The 22,904-nt window shown below is 38.4% G+C and overlaps 1 protein-coding gene across 1 annotated transcript in view; it reads left to right on the plus strand.

Annotated features, from left to right (window-relative positions):
* Positions 1–22,904, plus strand: part of LOC124221646 (igLON family member 5-like) — an 81,628-nt gene that overhangs the window by 26,482 nt on the left and 32,242 nt on the right. The window contains exon 3 of the mRNA XM_046631842.2: positions 15,605–15,750. Within this exon, the coding sequence (XP_046487798.1) occupies positions 15,605–15,750 (146 nt within the window). The remainder of the gene's footprint in view (positions 1–15,604; positions 15,751–22,904) is intronic.

The raw sequence follows: 22,904 nt of genomic DNA on the forward strand, positions 1-22,904 counted from the left end.
AATATCGCGTATGCATCAGAATATACAGCAAGTCTGTCACGCGTGCGAGAGAAAAGACTTTTGGCATGGCTGAATGGTGAATAATTTATCTCTGTCAAGCGCAGGTATAAAGAAACTCTGCAGGCAGACGTATTATGCTTTCGGGAAGAAAAACGTAGTATGCCGCAGTGACAGGCACATCAAGGAAAACAGAAACCGATGTCGTATAACGGCGTTACTCAAACGGGCGACTGCGCTTGCAATCAGTATAAACCAGTCACACTATCGATTCGCCATTTTGAACGATTTAAGGACCAGGGTTCTTTTTGTCATATCTTTTGCTGCTACGAAAAATTCTTTATCATTCGGAAATATATAATCTTTTGATTACTCATTAGCCGTGCATTGCTTCGTTGTACCAAGTTGTAAAAACAACCATCCATGATAGACTGCAATTGACTTAAATTAACTAATGTTCTGTCACAACTTTTTTGTTGATATTCTCTAAACTTTTCCATACGCAAACATTTTTTCTCAATGTCATTATCATCGGATACAAATTTAATTTTTCTTTTAACCATGTTAGTGTGCTTATCTTGATTGTCGATGATATTAATTTCTTCGTTATTTTATACAAACTGTCACACATTGACAGCCAAGTCTAGAAGAAAATAGCGACTAACCCGCCCGTCCAATCGGCGCGTGAGTCAAATTTCAAGAATGCTTTGAGATTTCGAGGTTTCCATTTTGATCGGACAGAAATCTTTCAAGATTGGATTCAACGCAAGCGAAAATAACTGGAAGCTTTGTAACAAGAATGATCAAAAGTCTCAAGCTCTTGTATCGCCATGCTAAACACTTGACACAATCTCATCTAGTTTTACTTTGATCTACGTAAACACTAATTTTAAAACCATAAGGTATATCAATTATTGAAAACCGTTGTTCAAAACTGTCCGAAAGCCATGAAGCGACTGTTAAAAGTCGAACTGTTGAATGTAGAACTTCTTGTAGGTTGCAGGTACACTTAGGGACAATGAATCTGACAATGAGACGGCTAATTTTTTACACCAGACAGTTATGTTGGCAACACAGAGAAACCTACAGCGCCATAGTCGGCCGAGCACGAAATAAACTCGATCTTAATAAACATAACGTAACCCACGACCGTCGAATCTAACCTTAGAATACCGTGGGGATAATGACTTGTTGGATTGACACGTCAATTCTAAGGTTAGATTCGTCGATCATAGGTTATGTTATGTTTATTAAGATTGAGTTTGTTTCGCGCTTGGCCGACTATGGCGCTGTAAGTTTCGCTGTGTTGCCAACATAAATGCCCAGTGTAAAAAATTAGCCGTCTCAGATTCATTGTCACCAAGTCTACATTGGAGTGACCTAAAAAGGGCAGACACCCGATTAGAAGGCAAATACATACAGAAGCCTCGATAACGGAGTGAGTAATGCGGTGAAAGAGTCGAATCAAGCTGTAGGTAGGTTGAATAATTACGTTGTAGGAAAACATTTGCAGTGTGTCACAAACGAGTCTTACATACCTGTAGGTATATTCGAAAGGATCTTGAGGAAAGCTCTCCAAGATTCACCCTCGGTCTGGAGGTTTGGTTAAGCTCCTTGCCAGCTCCGTTACACCGAAAGAGGTACCCGAGGAGAGTTGTGGTTGTTGGGTTTTCCCTCTTCCCTCTTCCCTCTTCACTCCAGCAGCTGGCCACCCTTCCCACCGACTAAAACCGACCCTTTGATCTGTCTCGTCTTTCCTGCACCATCTCGGGATCCTAGTCGTCGGTTTTCCGTCTGGTGCGATACGCTCCGCAGCGCCAGCTCGCGTCACGGGTACCCGGACACAGGTTTCTGGAGAAAAGGCATGTTTAGCTTGACAAAGTTGCAAACTAAGTTTGTTCGTCATTACAAACTACGGTACCACTGCCTCTCAGGGACTCGGTAACAACGAGACTCTGCGCGGACTCGACTCCCTCTGCTGCTGCCTTTTCCCGCCGACACTCTCGTTTTGTTTTATAACCACCCCGAAACACCCCGTCACACCTCTAAACTCACCGACTGGCTTCCGCCCCGAGAGCGGTTTGGCTTCCGCACCGCCACAGTTCTCAGGCTCACTGAGCTTCTCCTAAATAATTAAACGACCACCCTGATTAAAATCAGAACTTTTACTCTGGCGGGCTGGAGGGGGGGGGGGGGGGGGGGGGGGAGGGGAGGAGAACTCGCAGAACCAATCAGTCCCTGATGGATTTTTTCGAATTATTTTTTTTTTCATTCTATCTTCCTTTTACCTTTCCTTCTCTAATGTTCTCTTTTCTACGTGTATTTTTCACCTCTCATGATGTCAATATTTCACTCAAGGTAAGCACGTGTAACGAACCTCGAATAAGCAAAATCCGGAAATTACTTAACTCATGCTTTTTCGAGATCGAAGGATAGACTCTCGTTAGGGACGTGAAACCGACGCTTTGCCAGCCCATTTTTACAGTTTCCATCACTTTCAGTAAATATTCGCTGTACATTTTTACTTTCATATTCCTTTTTCATCCGGTAATTCACTGTCACATGCATGCTGAACGCAGCTAACAGTAAATCTGAATCACTCGGGTTAACTTTTACTTCTAGTTCACAAACTCAAATTAGTTTCCGAATACAATGAGAGGTTTCAGAGATTTTATTATTTCCAGACGGTTATTAAAAAGTGTTCGGTTGAATAACTTTTGTTCGTCAAGCTCCTGACTTTTCGCTTGTAAGGTATATTTTACTGCATTTCCACCTGCTCGGACGGGTACAAATTTCACAGCTTTAGGCCGCAGCTAAAAAGAGAACGTAATTTTAGACGTGGCACTCGTGTATGAGAAAGCTGATTTTTTACCACCGTAAAAATTGTATCTCCTATATACAATCTTTCAAAACTTGACAGGAGATTGGGAAATGCTTTGAGTTGCGTTTACCTGTGAAAAAAAAATCCTGGTATCCTTGAAAGTGTGTAGACTTGTATGACAGGAAAAAAAAAAAAATAAACCTTCAGAATAGAAGAAATCCCAAAACCCTCGTCACAAATGAAACCGAGCATGTATTTTTCTTTGCAAAAGAGACAATTGATTCACTTGTAAAAACAGGAAATGGGATAAAATTTGTTCTAGCAGGTTACGTTCGATCGTTTAGACTGGGGGACATTTCTCAGAAACCCTTGTGTAAAAGCAGAACAAATCTTGTGTCAGGCACCTCCCCACCCACCTACCTCTTCTGAAATGAAAGACGTGGGTGAAATTTTATTTCAAGGTGTTGGCACTTTGCGTGAAAAATCTACTACACTTCGTTTCACCAAAATTCAAGCCATTTTCAAGCTCCAACGAGCTCCAATCGACCGTTGCGTTGATGGCTTGGTGCAAAAAAGAACAATAACTCTCTCACTCTGAATTAGCTAGTCAAAGGCAACAAGATCGACTCGCAACTTGATCGCTGTTGTTCCAGAATAATGGAAAAAAGTGAATACGTGTAAATTATACGCCGAAAAAAAAACTAAATTGTGAAATTTGATATTTGATTATAGCATACATTGACCATAGGACTGCAAAATTTACACACCCTGAATCGCTGTCGACATCCAAATCTGCACTTGAGGAGTCTCCCTCAGGCTCTCGAATTTGTTATCGGCTAGGTTCTTATTTTAATTTTTTATATTCGTTTTAAGAATCATTCAATGAGCCAAAGGCTTTGCCCTACTTTTTCCACGCGCCAAAGAGACGAGTGTATCAAGATTTTTTGGAATGTGAAATCTATTTCCACCTAAATTTTCAGGAACTCCCGAAAAGACGGGTTTTTCACTTTAAATTTTCAGTCTGTACTTGCGAAGGACCGAAAAATTGATTGATGTTACTTTTTTCGAAAGGAGATAGACGTTACGAAAAAATAGATTGTATCTTCGGAATGATTCGAATTTTTTTAACACATAAAATACTCCAGGCCATATTCCTTTACGACCACAGGAGGTGTTAAAAACTCAAAACACAAAGGTTTGATGCAAAAATATGATAAAATTTATCACATTTCATTATTATTCGATATGACTTCCACTCGTCAGAAAAAAAAACAAAATTTATGCTATTGAATCAGTGTTTTGATTTAAATCAGCTTTTATGCTATCGAATCATTCTGTAACTAACAACTACCAACATCCTTGGAAGGATTCGGTAGACAAAAATACAAATTATGAAATAAAATCGAATATAGATATTTTTCTTATTCAAGTAGTTACATTAATTTGATAGAATAAACTGAGAGGCTTCGGCTATAGTTTCTGTTGTTTTTCTATTAGAGTTTCATGCCAATTACGAAAAACAGCAGACATTTCAATCGGAGAGCAGAGACGAATCTCAGGGGGTTTGGAATTACTTCCTCGGGCCTAATTCACATTTCTTATTCATCAATGTAGAATGCAAGAAATACTTTCAATGACGCAACTGGGTTAGAAGTAACAACCTTTGGAGTTTCCATATAATCTCCGTTTATTTAATCAAAGTAACAAAGGCATAGTTACAGAATTATGAGACATTTAAAATTATAGAATTCAGGGCTCTTAGAAATTAAAAGATAGTATAAGTAAATCCTCGATTTCCATTCATATTGAATGTGACTTGATATTTATTATTTATCTGCCTGCAATTTATGAAATCTATATCATATTTCCTTCTGTCCTAATAATTCTCTACACTCACTAAAATTCAAATACAAACAAAGTCTTCTAGCAAAAAATAAATTGAAAAATTGTATCGATTATTTGATCATTGTTTAAATTTTAGATCATGAATACCGTCTGAAAAATATGTCAGCCAAATTCGAGTTTGGGAGATGAGGTGACCTTCCCTTATTTCCGTACTTACACTGGATCGTGCCAAAATTGCATCAAGATAAAAATTTCCTCTGTAAAAATATTTACCGGCATTCGGTAAATCGGCCCATATAAACATACGCATACTTTATAAGGTGCGACGTGGCTCTTGCAGGCATTAAACAGTCGCGAGGGTCGAGATTTATTTACGGTGAACCATCCCTTCCAGCTCGGCCGGCAACATACGGGTACAAGAGGCCCTCTTCCTCTTTCTCTCCTTTCCTAGAACGAAAGCACATACACCCATATCACATGCGTGTACATTGTAAATAGGCGGCGGGTATATACATAGATAGACCGCGTAGAGATAGACCCGGTGGTTTGAAACTTGGGTAGCGAAGCCTTGTACATTTAGCGGTCAGACGCTAGGTGTCCACACATAGGCGTATATACGTAGGAGTTACATGTGCCGAACGTACATAACGTATTTACCATGACGAAGTTGTAAACTAAGTTTACTCGTCATTAAGCCCTCCCGAGGTCCGGGAGATAGTCCGACACTTCGCACGGTGTCATTTCCTCGCGGTTTCAATAACCCGTTTTAGCACCTCTGTCCAATCATTTGTCATTCCGTGACACATTGCAGCTGATCGGCCAACCCGAGTCTCCCTGGAGGTTAGATGATGAGATTGAATCGAAAGTTGGACGTTGAGGCTCCGTTGAAGCAATTACGAACCACCGTTAAATATACGAACCTACGGTACTTCCATTCTGGTATCGTATAACGTCTGCTGTATCGGATCGCTAAGCGTGCTCAGGGATCTAGACGCGGACAAAGGGGTGAAGGTGTTGAGATGAGAAAACAACGCGATCATATGTAAAAACTTCCGCTACCTCAATGGAACTCCCCTTTGTGTTTTTCAACCTACTTACACTACCTACCTCTTTATTCCGGTTTGTAGAAGCAGACAGTATTGAGCTCGAACTTCAATAGCTCTCGTTTGCATCGTTATTGGTTATTTTCAAGTACTTTCCTGCATGAATGACGCTCTCATACCAGCGCCTATTCGAGCCTGTTCCCAACGTCTTGTAAATTTCTCACAAGTACAATCCGAAACTTTTCTACGGATCTGACGACGACTTCTACAGCTGGGAGGTGACGATCGTGAACGAAACGACCGGGTCTTCTTGTTAAGATCCATTTTACGCCAATCTAAGCGGTGCTTCTTCGCCAGGAGTATAAATTGTTGAATTTTTATTTCTCCCCCGCTGTCCTCGACGCGGAATACCATAAAGCTGATTGAAAAATTCCGAAAAACTGCCGCCTACCGCCTTTGGTGAGTGCAAACGTGTCAAGACTCGGTGATTAATTCGTTTCCACCTCAGTCGGGCTCGCGATTCGAAAACACTCTTTGCAGCCTTCATAATAATCGAGCAACAGCACCGCAGAAGTTCAGCTGAAGGTAATGGACGGGACGATAAAGTGCCTGTGTGTAACCTTGCCTGCGTCGATGAGTGAACCTTGTACTCTTTGCGTGAGCCTTATATACCGTAAACGAGAAACTAATCCGTGGCAAAACTGATTTATACTTGTATTTGTCTCACTTTTTTCACTACTTTTATGACGGATAACCCACCATTCATGATTTATCGTTTACTACAAGTTTCTGAACTCACGCGTTCCTTTTGCTGCCATATATAACGACGAGAAGGCTCTTTTTACGGATATTTGAATCCAAGCTACTTCGAGTATCGGCAAGGTACAAAAAATAAAAAAAACTCAAGCAAGTTGTATCATGTGAAAGACAAACCAGGGCTATAATAATACAGTAAACAATACACAACGTTTCGACATTTTGGAATAAATGGTTCCTTAGGTTGGATTATTATTTCTTCGGTCCAGAAGCGTCGCTCTGATATAACCGGTATTTCCGTCTCTAATGGACGTCAGCTTCTGGAGTACCAATCTTTCACATGTAGGCTTCTCTCAAGAGGCAATTCAGTCTTGCGCGAATTTCATCTTTGCAGCCCTTTCACCTTCTTCGTCTTCTATTTTTATATACGTTCAGGATAATCCTTGACCTTTGCACCTTTCAGGGTCTTCGATTGATCGATTCGCCAAAAATTTGAGAACATCGTTCGACGCCATTTTTCCCATACTGAAAGACCCCCATACGTTGGTATCGCTAATGTGATTCTACTATGTACTGCGATCTTCACCGAATCGTCGCAATCAGTTTGGCTTGTCGATTTAGTGACAAACTGACTCCCCGTCACATTACGAGGATTAGTCTTGCACTGTATGAAACAATGTACCACAGTTGTAGTGAAAACAGTGTTAAATAATGAGAAAAATCGTCATACCGCAACAACAAGTCCATCCATAGTTACTGTGTCCGCATATGCGAATTTCCGGTACACCATTTTCTCCGTGAATTCAATTCTCAAGGCCGAAGAAGCACCGACCAATTTCAACGAGTTCCTTAATACAAAATCGTCGTAGTAATTTCATTTTCACGCTTATCTTGTTCGAATGAGAAAGTCGTTTATTATACTTCTTCGGAACTAATAATTGTCTGAATTCCTAATCTGCTCGGTTCACCCTCCTGAAAGCGAAGGGTTGAACGATAATAACTGTTGATCATTGCGCCCGTGGGAGGGCGCTTGAAAGAGACGCCGGTCTCTTATTAGGTGAAAAACGTAGGATTTCGAAGGGTGGAAAGGACGAGAGGGGAGGGAGGGGGTGGCGGTGGTGGCAGGGGGTAGAATAGACATTGCGTGAAACGATTTATGCGCGCGGTTAGTGAATATAGGTGGTGAGCAACCGAAAGGGCTGAAAAGTTTCCTGTCTCAACAACCATGCGGCATACGGAACGGCCGCAGTATGTATTGGCAAAGTTTTCAGACTCTGCTTGTTTGGTGGAGAACTTTTTGACGTGGGATTTATTCGGCACCCCTTTCTACACTCCTCTACTCCTTCAGCCCTCAACCTCTTGACTCGAGAGTCGAACTCTCCAGCACGCGATGCGATGTCTCGCCCCAACTAAACTATCTGCAGCTCACGGGCCTCGCCAATCCCGAATTTCCAATCCGAAATACGGATCGATGACGCTTTTGTATATACGGAGTAACTGTATTATACTGTCGAAAACATGCAGGAAAAACAACTTCTTCCCTCACCTTTTTTCGAATTCCCAAAATTTGTCCCGATTTCCCGGTTTTATGGGACTCGCTGGACTTCATCATATTGGATACAATCATTCCTGAGAAAATTTAAATTTGAGTCCGTTCTGGTAACCCCTACATATCATCATATTTTTGTATTTTCTTCTTTTTTTTTTCATTTCGAAAATGACTTTTATTATAGTTGTTTTTGATAAGCCCACCTTTTGATACCATGTCAGCTTGCGATTATTTATCTTGTTAAAAAATGACGACCGAACAAAATCAAACAATGAACGAATAATAACGAGCAAACGTTTCCAATTATTGTTTTATCGACAATTATTGAGAGAAGGGCCACATTTTCATGTAAAACCTGCCGCAATTTTCTAACGTTTTGTTAGCCATCGACGGTGTATAAAAAGCACCAAGTATTTGCCGATTTATCCAGACAACGAGTACCTGTTACGTATAATGCATACGGGAAGTGCCACAAGTGAATAATGAATGAGATTGGGATCGATCGAAGCGCCGCTGACGCAGAGAATATTTTTATTATTCACGTTCCGCTGTTGCACACACATACACTCATTCGGTTGCATAGATATAGCATAGATTGTGTCTATGCCCACGTGTCCGTGTAAATGAATAATGATCAACAGACTAGAAATGAATTGTAATGCTGTAGCATTAAAAGGGTGGAAAAATAATCAACCATGAAACTCTTGCTTCTGAAATTGAAGCGAATGATTCAATGCTCGACATACGAGTACGTTCGTACCCAGATGTATAATATACGGATTAATTTGTATGGCGAATCGAAGACTGTCGAGCTGTTGTTTTTGTTTTTTTTTTCTCTTCTTGTTACGATTTTTTCGTACAATTTTTTTCTCATTAATTTTAACTTTTCACTCAAACGTAAACAAAGCAGCAAACAAACAAGCAAACAGATAACAGTGCTGTTTATTCCCATCCAATAAACTTTCTCACGCAGCAAATAATAGGCTCTAATTAAAATTTGTCCGATGATGCGAAGAGAAGGTGAAATTAAAAAACGCGAAGAAGCTTGTAAAGTAATAAAATACTTGCTAAATTCACCCGGCGTGATTGCGCCTACTAAAAACAACACGTGAATTTTACAGAATATCTGAAAAATTTACTCTTTCAATTTGAAATCCCGATTCTTTGTAATTTGGAAATGAAACAGAAACAAAAGGACAAGTGATCAGAAATCGGTTGTCAATTGAAGAGGTTGGTTGACGTAGAATCGATACAGTTTATTGACTTTATTACGGGACATACATTGTTGTACATTGAGTATTTATTAAATTGATGCATTGTATGTAAATATATGTAGGTTTCGAAATCAGAGACTTGGTAATTTCGAGGAAAGGTGGAGAAATTACGACACGTGAAGTTGCAGTAAAATAACTGTAATTAAAACACACAAAATATAAGTTGACGTTTACAATTAAATAATATTACATTAACTTTAGTACCGCACCTGAATCAACACAATTGTCGGTATCTCGTAGTGATTCTATATTTCTAAGTTTTCTGTACAGGACTATGCCGTATGCCCGCTAGCGAGCGACTCTCTTGCTCCCACTGTGTCCTCCACTCGACGTCTCCTTCAGTCGTGTACATAACAGTTCTGTCATGTACTCGACTGGGAGATTAAGTTTGATAAGGTCAAACTTACATATACAAAAATAGAAAATCGTCGAATTATTAATGAAAGCTCGTGCATCGATGCTTCGTTTTAAATGGCTTAAAAATTTTCAAAACTCTAGTGCATTAATTCCTTCGACCTTTCTCTACGATGACTTATTGACTTATTTTATTTAGAAGACTGTTTTCCTCAAAGTCACTGAAACAGATTTTCTTGTTTTTCGGTAGTCAATTCTATACTTCCAGTTTTCGATCATATTCAATATCGGTGCAATATTGTAACATAAACAATCGTCAATACCAACATGGCAAAAAAAAAAAATGCTGCTGAGCGAAATCGAACGAATCTACTACATTTTTAACCATATCGGAGTAATTCCAAATCAAAGATCGATGTAGATCTAGGCTTCGCTTATAATTCTATTTAAGTATGTTCAAAGAGATCCTCATAACTGATAAATATAACAATTTTATAAATACTCAATGGACGACTACCCCAACCTCCTTAACTCCAAGTCGCATAAGGAAACAATTATAAAGATCAAGGCTGAACACCTTCGAATGTGTTCAGACTTCATCGACAGAGAGCAGATGCTGAACGGCGATTCGATAATCGGGCATCTATACGTATAATATAAACACACAACGTAGGAGCTGGTAAATCTCTGTAATCGTTTGAGCAAAGAGAGGATTAATGGACCAGCCGCATAACCGAGAGGGAAATGCATGCGCAGTTACATAAGAGGATTACGCAGTTTGCGACCCGACAAACCAAGGTGAAGATTATTCAGGACTGGAAGGAGCTTTGCTCTATGCACTTGGCGTTAATTGACTGCGGTATTCTCACGAGTTAAACCCACCCCTTGATTACTGCCATCTGACGTCGTCTCGACGTCCACTTTCCCCGTCGTAGAACAATTTCTCTTATCGCAGTTTAAGGATCCAAATTAGCCGAGGTGCCGTGGAAACCGGAGAAGAATTATGGGGAATAGGAGAGAAAAGAAGAGAAGAGAAGAGAAGAGAGGAATACTTCATTCGCTTCGGATAATAAAAACGAATATGGAATTTGAAAGTCGGGACTTTTTCACGCGATAATTCTTACTGAGAACCGTTGTATTCTGAATCCCGGGAAAACCGCTTCATCGATTTTAATCATAGTTCGGTGGAAAATCAACTGTTGGGGCGGATGATTCACGAAGCTTTCGGAGCTTCCACCGCTTCCGGTTCTCGAAAGGCTCATTTTTTAATTTTTCAATAACCGTTTCGTGTATCTTGAATTACAGACCAACTTTTACCAATGATTTCGACGAAATTTTAGCGATACATCAAGTATTCGGTACGTGGAGACGTGTCACGAAACTTTTGAAACTTCTACTACTGTTAGGCTCTGCATACAGGCTGCGAGACATGTTCGATTCGCTGCTTGATTCAAATTCGAATTCGATTTACAAACCTTGCGATGTCCATGCCTGCAAACTCTGATATTCGGTTCGTTTCGCTCGTGAATTTGGTTATTCCGGGTCGTGCCACCTATCACTGTGCGTGATTAAAATAATTCTTTTGACACAACACTTCAATTTAAAATACACATTTATCAACAAATAACAAGTTCTTCTCGATCAATTCTTAGCGCCAGGGTTCAATACTTGAGTTCGGAGTTTCTGAATCTAAGGATTATTTGATTTTAGTTTATTTGCTCTGCACGTGAATTTGAAATTGATTCTAAGTTTAATTTAGTTCTGTACTTTTCGATGTTGAATTTGGTTCGGAAGTCTAGAATTATTCTTTACCGTCTGACGTCTAATTACGTTTTTTATTCATCGATTTAAAAATACGTTCTGCTTTCTGTCTATCGAGATTTCTGGAAAGATAGAATTAAGTAGAAGTAGCTTGTGAAAAAGTTCGATTGGTCTATAAAGGCCAATCGGTGGGTGCTGCTGACAGGACAGCGTGTTTATTCGCGTTTCAGTTTGCAGGCTTACCTTATTTGTCTTATTGTGTCTAAAATCGGTTGCAAGATTTATTATTCCGAATCTAAGATTACGCATCCTGTGTGCAGCCTAATGTTGAGAAACGATATGTCGTTTAAATGTGAAAATGTATGTATATATATATTATATAGTATATATACTGCTCAGCATTGCGTATCTACGAGTTGGTTTCCCTTGATATTGCATAAATCGACGTAAATTCGAACAAAATTTGGGAAGAAAATAAAATATTCGATACAGATGTGACACAATTTTTTATTTTTAATATATATCTAGACTTCCGGTTGGAATATGGTGATAGGCCAAACTTCAAAAAAGTTAATAATTCTCAGAATTTTCCACGAATTTTCCTATACTTTAGTAGAAGACCTTTCGTTTTCAATTTATAATTATTCGCCCTTACTTATTCAGGTAAAATTTATTCCATAACGTTTTACTTGTTTGTTTGTTCAATTCCTTGAATTCATTGATTTTTGTAGCCAGTTTGCGAAAATTTTATTTGATCCGTAATAGTGAGCCGGTTTTAATCGAGCTTAGAATAAAGAGATCCCCCCATTCAGACGAGGAAAAAAGTCTGTGGGGTATAAAAATAAAAAGGGAATGAGACCGCGAAAAAATCCTTTTCCGTTAATGCGATATCGCAGAGCCGGCTGTGGCGAATAATTCGTCGTAAGTTTTTGAGTAATTAAATTCAAAGAAAAGGTGTAATAAATATCCGGGCCGTTTTCAGTCGCAAAAAAACCGCAAACAATGCTGCCGGCGACTGATAGAAAAAGGTGGTTAGGGAGGTATTTTAAATGTCCGGGGTTTAAATTTTATCAGACTGCCGGTATATATCGCGGTATGTAGGTATGCGCGTAAATTACCCGGCATTACGTGTGCAAACCTGCGGAAATTCAGTTCTAAACTGAACAATGGCTTTTAAATAAATTAAAGACAGGGTTTCAACCCGCTTGAAAACGGTTGTCCATGCCAGTGAACATACATTTAAAAATTCATAACAAAAGTTTGTCTCGTCAGATTTTCTTTTTGTTTTTTTTTTTTTTTTTTATTTAAGGGATGGGTTTTGTCAACAATTTCAGTACCTACGTGAAAAAAAAATGAATCGAAGACTGTCCTTTCATTTAAGTATGTTTTCTACTTGAAAAAGTACACCCAATGTAGTCAAAAAAAATGCATGTCATTTTTGTTCCCATTCCAAATCTTATAGGTTATTTAGAGTTAGTTTTTTGTTTCAAAAAAAAAAAATATTCATGTGTCTGGAATAGTTTTAAATGTCACGTAAAACAAATATATAAGCTCGGCACCTATTGACGTAAAGTTGTAAATTTGAAAAACTTTACGTGTCCACTGTAATGGAAATGCGTACAACTTTTGATAAATATTTAGGATAATTCGGAAAAAAATTTTGTTGTTAGTCGAAAGATGCAGAATCGATATACGTTGAAAAAAATGTTTTTCCACCACTAGATGTAATTCAGTTTTGAAAAGGTGAAGTTGTCGCTATTAATCCGCGTTAGGTGTTCTCTGCTTCTGTCTTAGGTTAAATCTTCTTCAAAAATCTACTTTAAATTATTTTGAAAACCACAAACAATTTTCAAATGTAACAACCTACCCCACACGCATTAAACATTATATATTTAGGCAACGCGAGAATATTAATATGCCGCTTGGCAGGACGCCCATTCCTGGAGCTTCGCCTGTAATTCCAGGTCTCACTAGGTTCTAAAATATACACGTGAAAAAAGACTTATAAAAATCGAACTACGCTTTCTCTCCAATAACCATATGTTAGGATATTTTTGCACACTGCATTTGGCATTTATCGTTGACCCAGAATAAAGGTTTTAAAGTTTTGTTTTTCTTCTTTCACTGTTTTTGTATAAATCTATTCAAATTATAGAAGAAGATGCAGGGGTAACAATATCGAATTTTCGAATATAGAAGAAGCAATTCAAGCTGCAGAAAGTTGAAACGTAGAATAGTAAGAATATATGTGGGTAACGTAGGTATAGAATACTAAAATATAGAACCATCGGTCTTCTGAAGATTTCATGATTCGGCTCAATATATAATTCTTATTCATGCTCAAGACTCTATATTTTAGGGTGGCTGTAAAAAACTAGAATAGTCGATTGACAGAAGGACCAAAATATCGAATTTTCAAAGAGGTTGGAATCTTATTCAAGAATTATGAAAATGTAGAAAATCCAAGTACAGAAAACTGAAAATATAGAAAGCAAAAATACAGAAAGAGAAAATGTAGTACGGTCAAACTATAGAATCTATTATACGATTTTATATTATAGAGACGAATTCTGATGATTCTACGTTATGGCATTCTACACCACGGGCCAAAAAAAAAAACCAGACCGATTTGAAACGTGGACAAATTCCGAATACGTCGACCGATTTTCATCAAATTTTTTTGTTATAAATTAGGAGAACAAACTTCTCGTTTTTGCGTCTGAAAATCCGCAAAAACCACTCCTTGCTGAGGTACACGCTTTTGATAAACAGTTATTTAAAAAAGTCGCTGGTAGGATGGCAAAAAGACAATATTAAAGAATGTTCAACTTAGTTTCCACCTTAAACTCTAAAACGAAGTTTGATATTGGCATTTCAGCAGTTCTCCTAGATTCTATTCACATGACATGAAACGTTTCTAGTGATATTAGAGTCGAAACGCGAGCTTCGAGGTTAAACTTCTGCTCTCGAGACGTTGTCAATGAAGTCCACCATCAAAAAAATCAACTGTCAATGATGTCGAGAATTTAACGAAAATTGATAAGTATCCAGTAAACAGTCTGAATAGTTCAGCGACCAGTTAATCAGAGAACGGTCGGAATTCAATCAGGAACGACCAACCACCAGAAGATTTATCTTATATTATACCAATATTATCGACATTTTTCGAGACGGTGTTACGGCTGACTTTTTTGATATTGGCGAATTACTAAGAGCATCACATTTGCAGTCGTAGGGGAGAATGCTTACACTTCAGTGAAACTTTGTTGAGAGCAGCCCTTCTGCCCTACTATTTCATTCCCCGTCTGACGCGCCGTTTTAATATAACTTTAATATTACAACAAACATTTCACGTCATGTGAATATTATCTAAGAGAATTGCTAAAATCACAGAATCAAATTTTAAATCTCACTCGAAGATGGAAGCCAAGTTGAACATTTTTTAGTATTAATTTTTCTAATTCTCTCAGCGACTTTCTAGAACGGATATCTTACAAGGATGGTATCCCAGGTCGATCTCTCCGATTTGATTTCTTTTGTTATATTGTATAGTAGACTAAACGCTAAGCGACACGTATTTTGTTTTTTTTTTTACTCTGCCATTAAACATTTTGAGGGGTTGAAACTACCCTCCAAAGTAAGGCACGTCAAGGGGTGATTTGGCAGTTTCACCTACAAGAACATAATACTTTTCAACCAATCCAACTGGAAAAGTCTTCTCATAACGAGAAATAAAAAATATAATTCTCTCAATTATAAAAAAAAAATTGCCAAATCACCCTTTGACATGTCACACTTTGGAGGGTGGTTTCACCTCCTTAAAGTGTTTAATAGCAGATAAAAGACCACACGTGTCGCTTGGTTTGTAGTCTACTATAACATGTTACAAAAGTAATGACATCGGAGAGATCGACCTGTGATACCTCACTTATTAGTGAAGAATTAGTGGGTCTCTTTATACTTTTACCCCCACCCTTATATTTCGGGAGTTTCTGTACTTCAAAATCATACATATAGACTCTCCAATACTTGGAATATTCTACATTTTGAAATCCTATAACACAGACTTTCGTTATTGCGACCCTCCTATTCTCCAATAGCATTTCTACATTCCCACCCCTATCCGCATCCGTCACGAGCCAAAATACCGAACACCGGCCTGCGGTATGAGCGTAATCAAAGACGAAACCCTTTGAATTCTCAGACGCTGTGGTCCATCGACGACACGTCGGAACACAAGAGGGCGATACTAACGCACTGGATGTCTCGGGTCCGATTAAAGAAGTCCTGGCACAGACAGGCGGAACGGCCGCCTTACCTTGCAAGCTGTCCGACCCCGGAGCTGGAATCGTGAGTATATCGTACGTTATTTGCCCCTGTGCTAGATGCAGGTACAACCCCTATGCCAAGGGCATCTTTGAATAAGTAATTCGAACACACGCCGCCATGCCTCGGCGCATCGAGGAGTCTGCACCCTTGGCGGTGATAAATCATTTAGATACGAGAGGAATCTTGCTCCCCTCTCTGCAGAGGAAATTTTACCGAAGTTCAGACTGAAGTGGAGTATCTTGAGCGACACGATTCCTGACCCCCCCCCCCCCCCCCCCTCCATCTCTATCTCTCTTTTTTAGCTGAGAAAGCGAGACGAAGCAATAGGTTTTGTCCCTTGTTATGAAACTGACGAGTTGTAAACTTGGACAGGGTGAGTGCGTCGTTTCGTTCTAATCGTCGCTGCGAAAATTCGGAAGTCGTTACCGAGTTAATTGGCTAATTGGTGGAACGTGGCCAGTTTTTTTCATCCGCCGTTTCAGCGGAGCGGAATTTTTTTCTTCGGAAAAATATTAGGAGTTGTGTTGGCCTACCTTCTGTTTTAGAAACCAGACTAAATCGAGGATTATACGATTTATGTATAAATCTGGTTATCGAATTTAGCTTTTACTGTGAGATTTTAGAACTGTTATTCAGTTTTCGAAGCGCAATCTCTTTTTTGCAACTACAAACCAACCGAAAATGGCATGTCCCACTTTCGTCCCAAAAACTGATTCAACGTCGAGATAATATATTTCCGGGTTCCAGTATTGCTCCCTCGCCGTAGACTCAGGCCTGCAGATTGATGATATCGAAACAACTTTTCCCGGGCTTTCATATCCATTGAATAGCCGAGTGCTTCATGCATCCGTGTGCGTAAACGCTCAATGGCTCATATACTTCTATGAGGCGTATTCCCGTAAGCTTCAATGTTGTACAGTAGTGAATCTGATCGAAAGCACTGCGGTGGAATAAATTCATGTGAATATCCGGCACGTGGTTCGATTTCTAATTTACTTTATTTCTATACCGTGTATAATATCGTGTATAATATCGGCCATTCCAACAATTCTCAGCCAGCCACGCGTAGCTTCCAAAAATCTATTCGCCTGCTATTTTCGTATGTTATTTTATACGGTACTGAGGTAATGGTCTGTAAAATATTAGCCCTTCATCTGTACAATCGGTCTTCGAGATAAAGAAATTTTTCTTTCTTTATTTCTATGGATTATTGCAGTTTCGACTTTTGTTCAATGATTTTTCAGACCCTTGCGGGGTGGCTTGTAGGAAAAAGTATAGAATATATGCTTTGATGCGAAAAGAAGTCCAAATATTTCTAAAAAGACATCGGTTTTACCATTGGGGTAGCTTTTATCTCTGCAAAGTTTGCGTTTTAGGAAAAGACCGTGTATTTTCAGATTCTGCAGAACAAAAATTCATTTTTATCTTTTCTTATGAAGATTCGTGTTTTTCTTTGAGTAAAACTCGATTTCGTAGAGTGGGGTTCAAAGGTGGCGGTCTTTAATAAATTTTACACATTTCTTTCGCTCAACGTTTTTTAAATTTAGTATTATTTTAAAAAATTTCATTTTCAATCAAACGAAAAAGCTCCCACCGTAACATCTATAGCGAGAAATTTCTGTTGTGGAAATTTTAAAAATTTACCACCTACATGAAAAACAACTACATAAATATCGGATAACGTTTAGAATAAATATAAATTTTTTTGAATAAAACAAAGAACGGAAAGAAATTTTGTTCAATCTATTTGATGTCTATCCCCTTTAAAACCACCATCAAAGTTTCACTTTGATCGAAAAAACGACAGAAAGTTTCAGGAAAAAAAAAATACTAAAGTGAAGTTTCGTTCTGTGAAACATAAAAACACTCCGTTAATCAAACAATTAACATTGCAGGGGTGAAAGAGATCTAGATTTTTTGGAAAAATTATCGGTTGTTTACATTGAAAACACTTTTTCTATTTGTTTTTACGAGTCAACTGTAAATCTGACAAGTCATTGGCCAAAGTTGAAACAACTGTAATGCACATAAGTAGAAAACAATTTTTTTCCACCAAGGCCAACAGAGTCAAAGGGCTACGATTTTATAGATCATTCCTGAGCTATATAAAAATTTTGAAAAGAAGTGCACAGGGTATATTTGGTCGAAATGAATTACGCGTACAGATGCACAACAACTGGCTGCAACAGCGGTCATCTGCATTATGTTATAACTGTGGCGCAAAATTTTCATGCTCCAGCCTGTAACAACGCGGTGAAAATTTTCGCCTGGCTTTAACATCGCATCGCGGTATTCCAACGCCATTTGTGTTGTTGAATTATCGAATTGAAAACTTGTAGCAGGTGTGGCATGTGATAGAAGCACGAAGTATTGCGAATTTTAAACAGGGCAATTCAAATATCAAGCGATGTATAATACAGAAATTTAGAAGTATTAAATGTGGAGCGAGCTTCTGCGAAACGATGAAATTTTTCGACATCCAAATCGTTATTATTATGTGTATTCTGCTCGTTGTATAAATTACACTTGTATACGTGTTTCGTAATTAATTTGACTCTTGAATATTTCTTCGGAGGTATAAAAAGAGAAATGAGAACAAGTAGAATATTTTATCAGTATACTTGTGTTAAGTTAATAAAGTTAAATCAGACTAAATGAAACGAGTTCGTAATAATTGTCATCAAAGAATACATCCGGAATATTAAATTTATAATTTACGAACGACTGTTCGAACTTCTCATCTTCCTCCTTCTACACATCTTACGTATAAAATTGCAATATCGCGAGCCGCATTCTTTCCTCGATTCCTTGAATTTCTTTCCAATTCAGGTACAAATCAGATGAGAATTGCAGAATTGTTTAAGAAAAAAAAAGTCGGCCAGTACAGAATGCAATTAACAAGCTAAATTAATCAATTCCTCCGAGGGGCTACTCACTTGCAAATTATATGACAAGCGATTGGAAAATTTCAATAATACACTCGATTTCATGCGATTTCAACCGATTTACCACGAGTTTAATTCCGAAGATATTCATTGATTGCGAACAGCCTCCAACGTGATTTAAAACGAATTTTTATTCATCGTCTTCAAGTGATTTTCAAACGATTTCGCAAAAATCGTTTCTCACAAAAACTGGTTTGCGATTTCAAGAAGTGAAGCGCTGCTTGCAAATTCCTCTAATTAAAATCAAAATAAAAAAAAAATGTTCAATCAATGGACAATACCGCAGAGATATTTTGTCTATACCGGGACAATTTCTTCAAACTTGAAAATCAACCGCGCAGGCACGAGTTTTCAGGCTAACCATCCCGATTCTTCAACTATCAAACTGTTTCTGGCGGCGACGTAGTTGATACGAATTTTCGAGGTTAGAATCTCAAATAATTGAGATGGCGACTCGGAAAGGTTTGGGAAGCATTTGTTATCGGGTCGGAAAGTTGATTCTTCAAAGAACGGTCGGAATTTAATGCTTATGCTCGTTGAAAATTCAAACGTACACATTTTGCGTACGTTGGCCCGCCTGGGTCGCAGTCAAGAATATCACTGCGGCAAGATTTCGCCGACCAATGAGATTGGATTATTTGGCGCATGCGCGGTTGATTTTCAAGTTTCGAGACATTGTCCCGGTATGTATTTCACAGGAAGTGGCGATAATTCAATCATTCGTTATTGATGCGACACCGGACGAATAATACGGTAACGATTCGATGCCGAATCGGTGAACACTCATCATCGCGACGAGCTCTTTCGCTGACGTATATCATCGGTACAATGCGGCTTGCACGTGAAGCACGTCTGTAAACATACATACATACATACGTGTATGTACAATGTACACGTATAAGCATACACTGTTCGGATATGCGCTGGTGTATTCAGGCACTCGTACGTCATGCCGGCCCCTGACGTTATAAATAGAGGCTCCACCTTGCTCTTGTAGAAATGTCAGGTATTGTGTGTAGATACCGGCCGGGGCCGTCTTGCGGCTTTGACAAAGGATTTCCCCCCCCCCCCCCCCGCTGATATCCCTTCTAGCAAATATCTATATGCACAGTATGCATCACCCGCAGGGAACTTTTGAGGAAAGTGTACGGTATGTCTATAGAAATCCATAGATAGATATGAGGAAGAAAAAACTTAATATAGAAATACTTGAGAAATGCAGCTTCTGCACGATTCAAGTGAAGAGAAAAGTATATTAGTACCCTGGAAATACTCGCGGGTATTTCGTTCTTTCTTTGTCAACTGGGACACTTTTTTTTATATACATACTTTTTTTTTTCAACAGGTTTTCAGACTCAAACACTGGTTGGAGAATAAATATCCCTGTAATTTCTTCAGGTTTTTAAACCAGGCTGTCGTGTGGAGGTGCACACTTTTCTCACCCAATCAGTATATTAAAGAAAAAGAAAAACATCTTCCTGGTTACATTGTGATTTTTTATTTGAACTGGTGCCAGCGGTGGGATGATTTGTATATTCAATGGATACTAATTGGGGTGAATCGAAACAAATCTAGTCTTTTCTATTTTTATTTTTCATGGTTTTTTTAAATCCAAAAATTTGCTACAAAGTGGAAATCCCAGAAATTTCTCCAGGTTCTTCAACCAGCCTGTTTTTTTGTGAGTGCGCACCTCCTTCTCCCAATCGGTAAGAACTTTTAAAAAAAAAGAAACAAAAAGGCAACTTCTTAGTTCCTTCGTGATATTTTTTTGAAATTAGTGCCAGTGGTGGGATGGTTTGTAAATTTGATCGATAATTTAACTGGGGTGAATAGTATGACGTTATTTATCCCGTTGATATGGGGATACATTTTGATAAACATTGTCCTCAGCGCGTAATTATTCCAGCACATTATTATAAACGATTAAAAATTCAACAAAAATACATATATAATTTCATTTATTCCCAATGCCAATGCCAATGGCAATGCAAAATCGTTGATAATTATTTCCAGCTAAAATTCCTGTGTGGTCCTGTGGATTGTTAGAACAAATATCGGCAATAAGCAGAAACTAAACATGAAAAAAATATTCTAAAAATTATATAAAATACTAAGCATGGATACGTGTATAATATTTGAAAAATTTCTACACGCAAGTTTACATAGTTTACAGAAAATATTGGAACTTTTCTCATTCGAACAATATCACGTCAGCCGGCAACCTCTTCCACTTGGCTCTGATAATAATTGATGAACTCGTGAACGAGTTTCCCGGATACATTCTTTGCATAAAGAAGTATGCCGGTAAATAGGGAAGATTATGAGTGGAGCATGCGAGAGGGTAAAAGTTCGCGTTTCATTATTTGTCGTTCCTGTAGAACTAATAACTACGCAGCATTTACACCCACGCTTCGTTAAGGCTCGATCTTTTTTTTATCCGCAGTTCTTTTATTCTTCACTTTTAATCTATCTCTCGGATAGATAAAACAAATACGAAAGCAGGGAAAAAAGAAATTGGGGAAAACCCAGGCACCCCGTTTAGGAACCGCAGCTTATACGTAACCCGGTCGTTAAAAAAACAAGGTGTCGCCAATAAATTTGGAGATATGAAACTTCCCGAGGAAGGGAATTGGAAGAAATAAAGTAAGGGAGGCGGGAAGGTAAGAAACTTTTGTTGTTATTCATGCTCGAAGAAGGGGAAAAAATACACGTATACAACGAGAAATAGTACAGGAGCCTGGTGGAGAATGAAATAAGAGGGGAAATGCGTTAACGGTGTAAAATTATACAGCAAATTAAAAATGGTAAACGGTATCGAGGAATAAAGGGATGCACATAAAAAAAAACCATATAAACAGTGAAGTAAATTTTTTGGGAATATATTACATCTAAATAAGTAATAAAGAATAATAACAAATTGAAAATGAAAGGTCTTGTAAGAAATTCTTTCAAAAACTTCCCGGACAAATGGAACGATTCTTCGAAAATCTGTAAGAAAAAAAAAAAAAAAACAGAATAATGAGAAAGAAAAAGAAATTTGTTCCAAATTTGAAACAACGGCTGATTAGAATATTTCAAAAACTCGAACTTATTTTCAATTAGCTAACACAACGTTTAATTTCGCTTATTATAACAGATCCGAATAAATGCAACAAAAAACTGTAGTATATTTTATGAAGAATTTATTATTCAGATCTGTCATCCTAACTTAGTGAAAATATATTTGATGTAATTGTTTTTTACATTTTTTAACGTCAAGATATTATACATAGAATTTGTTTTTCCGAATTCGGAATAATCTTTCTTTTACTGAATTACCACTTTAAAGGTCCGGTTGTCACGGGGCTGGTGATTTTTTCTTACTTACAGGGGTCACGTACACAGGCACGAATTCTTTGTTAGTGTAAGATTCGAATCGGAGAAGTGCAGAATATTCAAATGGTGTCCAGAAAGTCAACCCGTCGCTCTCCACGAAATCCTACCGATTATCAACAGAACGCAGTAGTAAATCGCATTCACAGAAGGCGCTACATTATAACTTTAATATGGGAACCCCAAAGAATAGGAAATGGATATAAATAGGAAATAGGAATACAAAAGGTTTCTACTGTACATATTCGAGTGGTCCAGATTAAGAAATGCCGGTACAGAAATTTTCTACTTCACGTATCCGAGTGGTAGTATTATTTTCAAATTCTTGTTCCAAATATAAAACGATGGCGGATAAGAAGTTAAATTCGTGGAAAATTCAGATAATTATGAACTTTTTTTTTATGTTTTAACGACTTCTGTTTGCCTGAAAATGTCAAAAAAAAAAAAAACGAAAATCTCACGATAAAAATACGCAGTGATGGGAATACAGCTGTGCAATATGCAGCGATCCGGGGTCGACGATTCGCATTCTTGATTAACGCGGAACGCATGAGAGGCATTACATGTACCCGGGGTGTGTATTCACCGTTAGTAAATAACGCCGGGCGGTGTCGAACTGCCATAGGTGGTATTCGTTAAAGATTCAGCGATAGCTGCAGGGCTTGTTCCCAAAGATCAACCAGTGCGCCGGAGTTTGAACCCCCGAGCGAGGCGCAGGCGGCTTGCACCGGCAATCGGATTGTAATCGTAATGAATTCCAGCTCGTAAATCACCCCGCGGTTCTCCGCGGGAAACGAAACGGGATTGGAATATGGGGGTCGCAGGGTTGAAACGACGGGAGAATATGTCACAGATTCC

The sequence above is a fragment of the Neodiprion pinetum genome, chromosome 6 (assembly GCF_021155775.2).
Source record: "Neodiprion pinetum isolate iyNeoPine1 chromosome 6, iyNeoPine1.2, whole genome shotgun sequence".
Classification (NCBI taxonomy): Eukaryota; Metazoa; Arthropoda; class Insecta; order Hymenoptera; family Diprionidae; genus Neodiprion; species Neodiprion pinetum.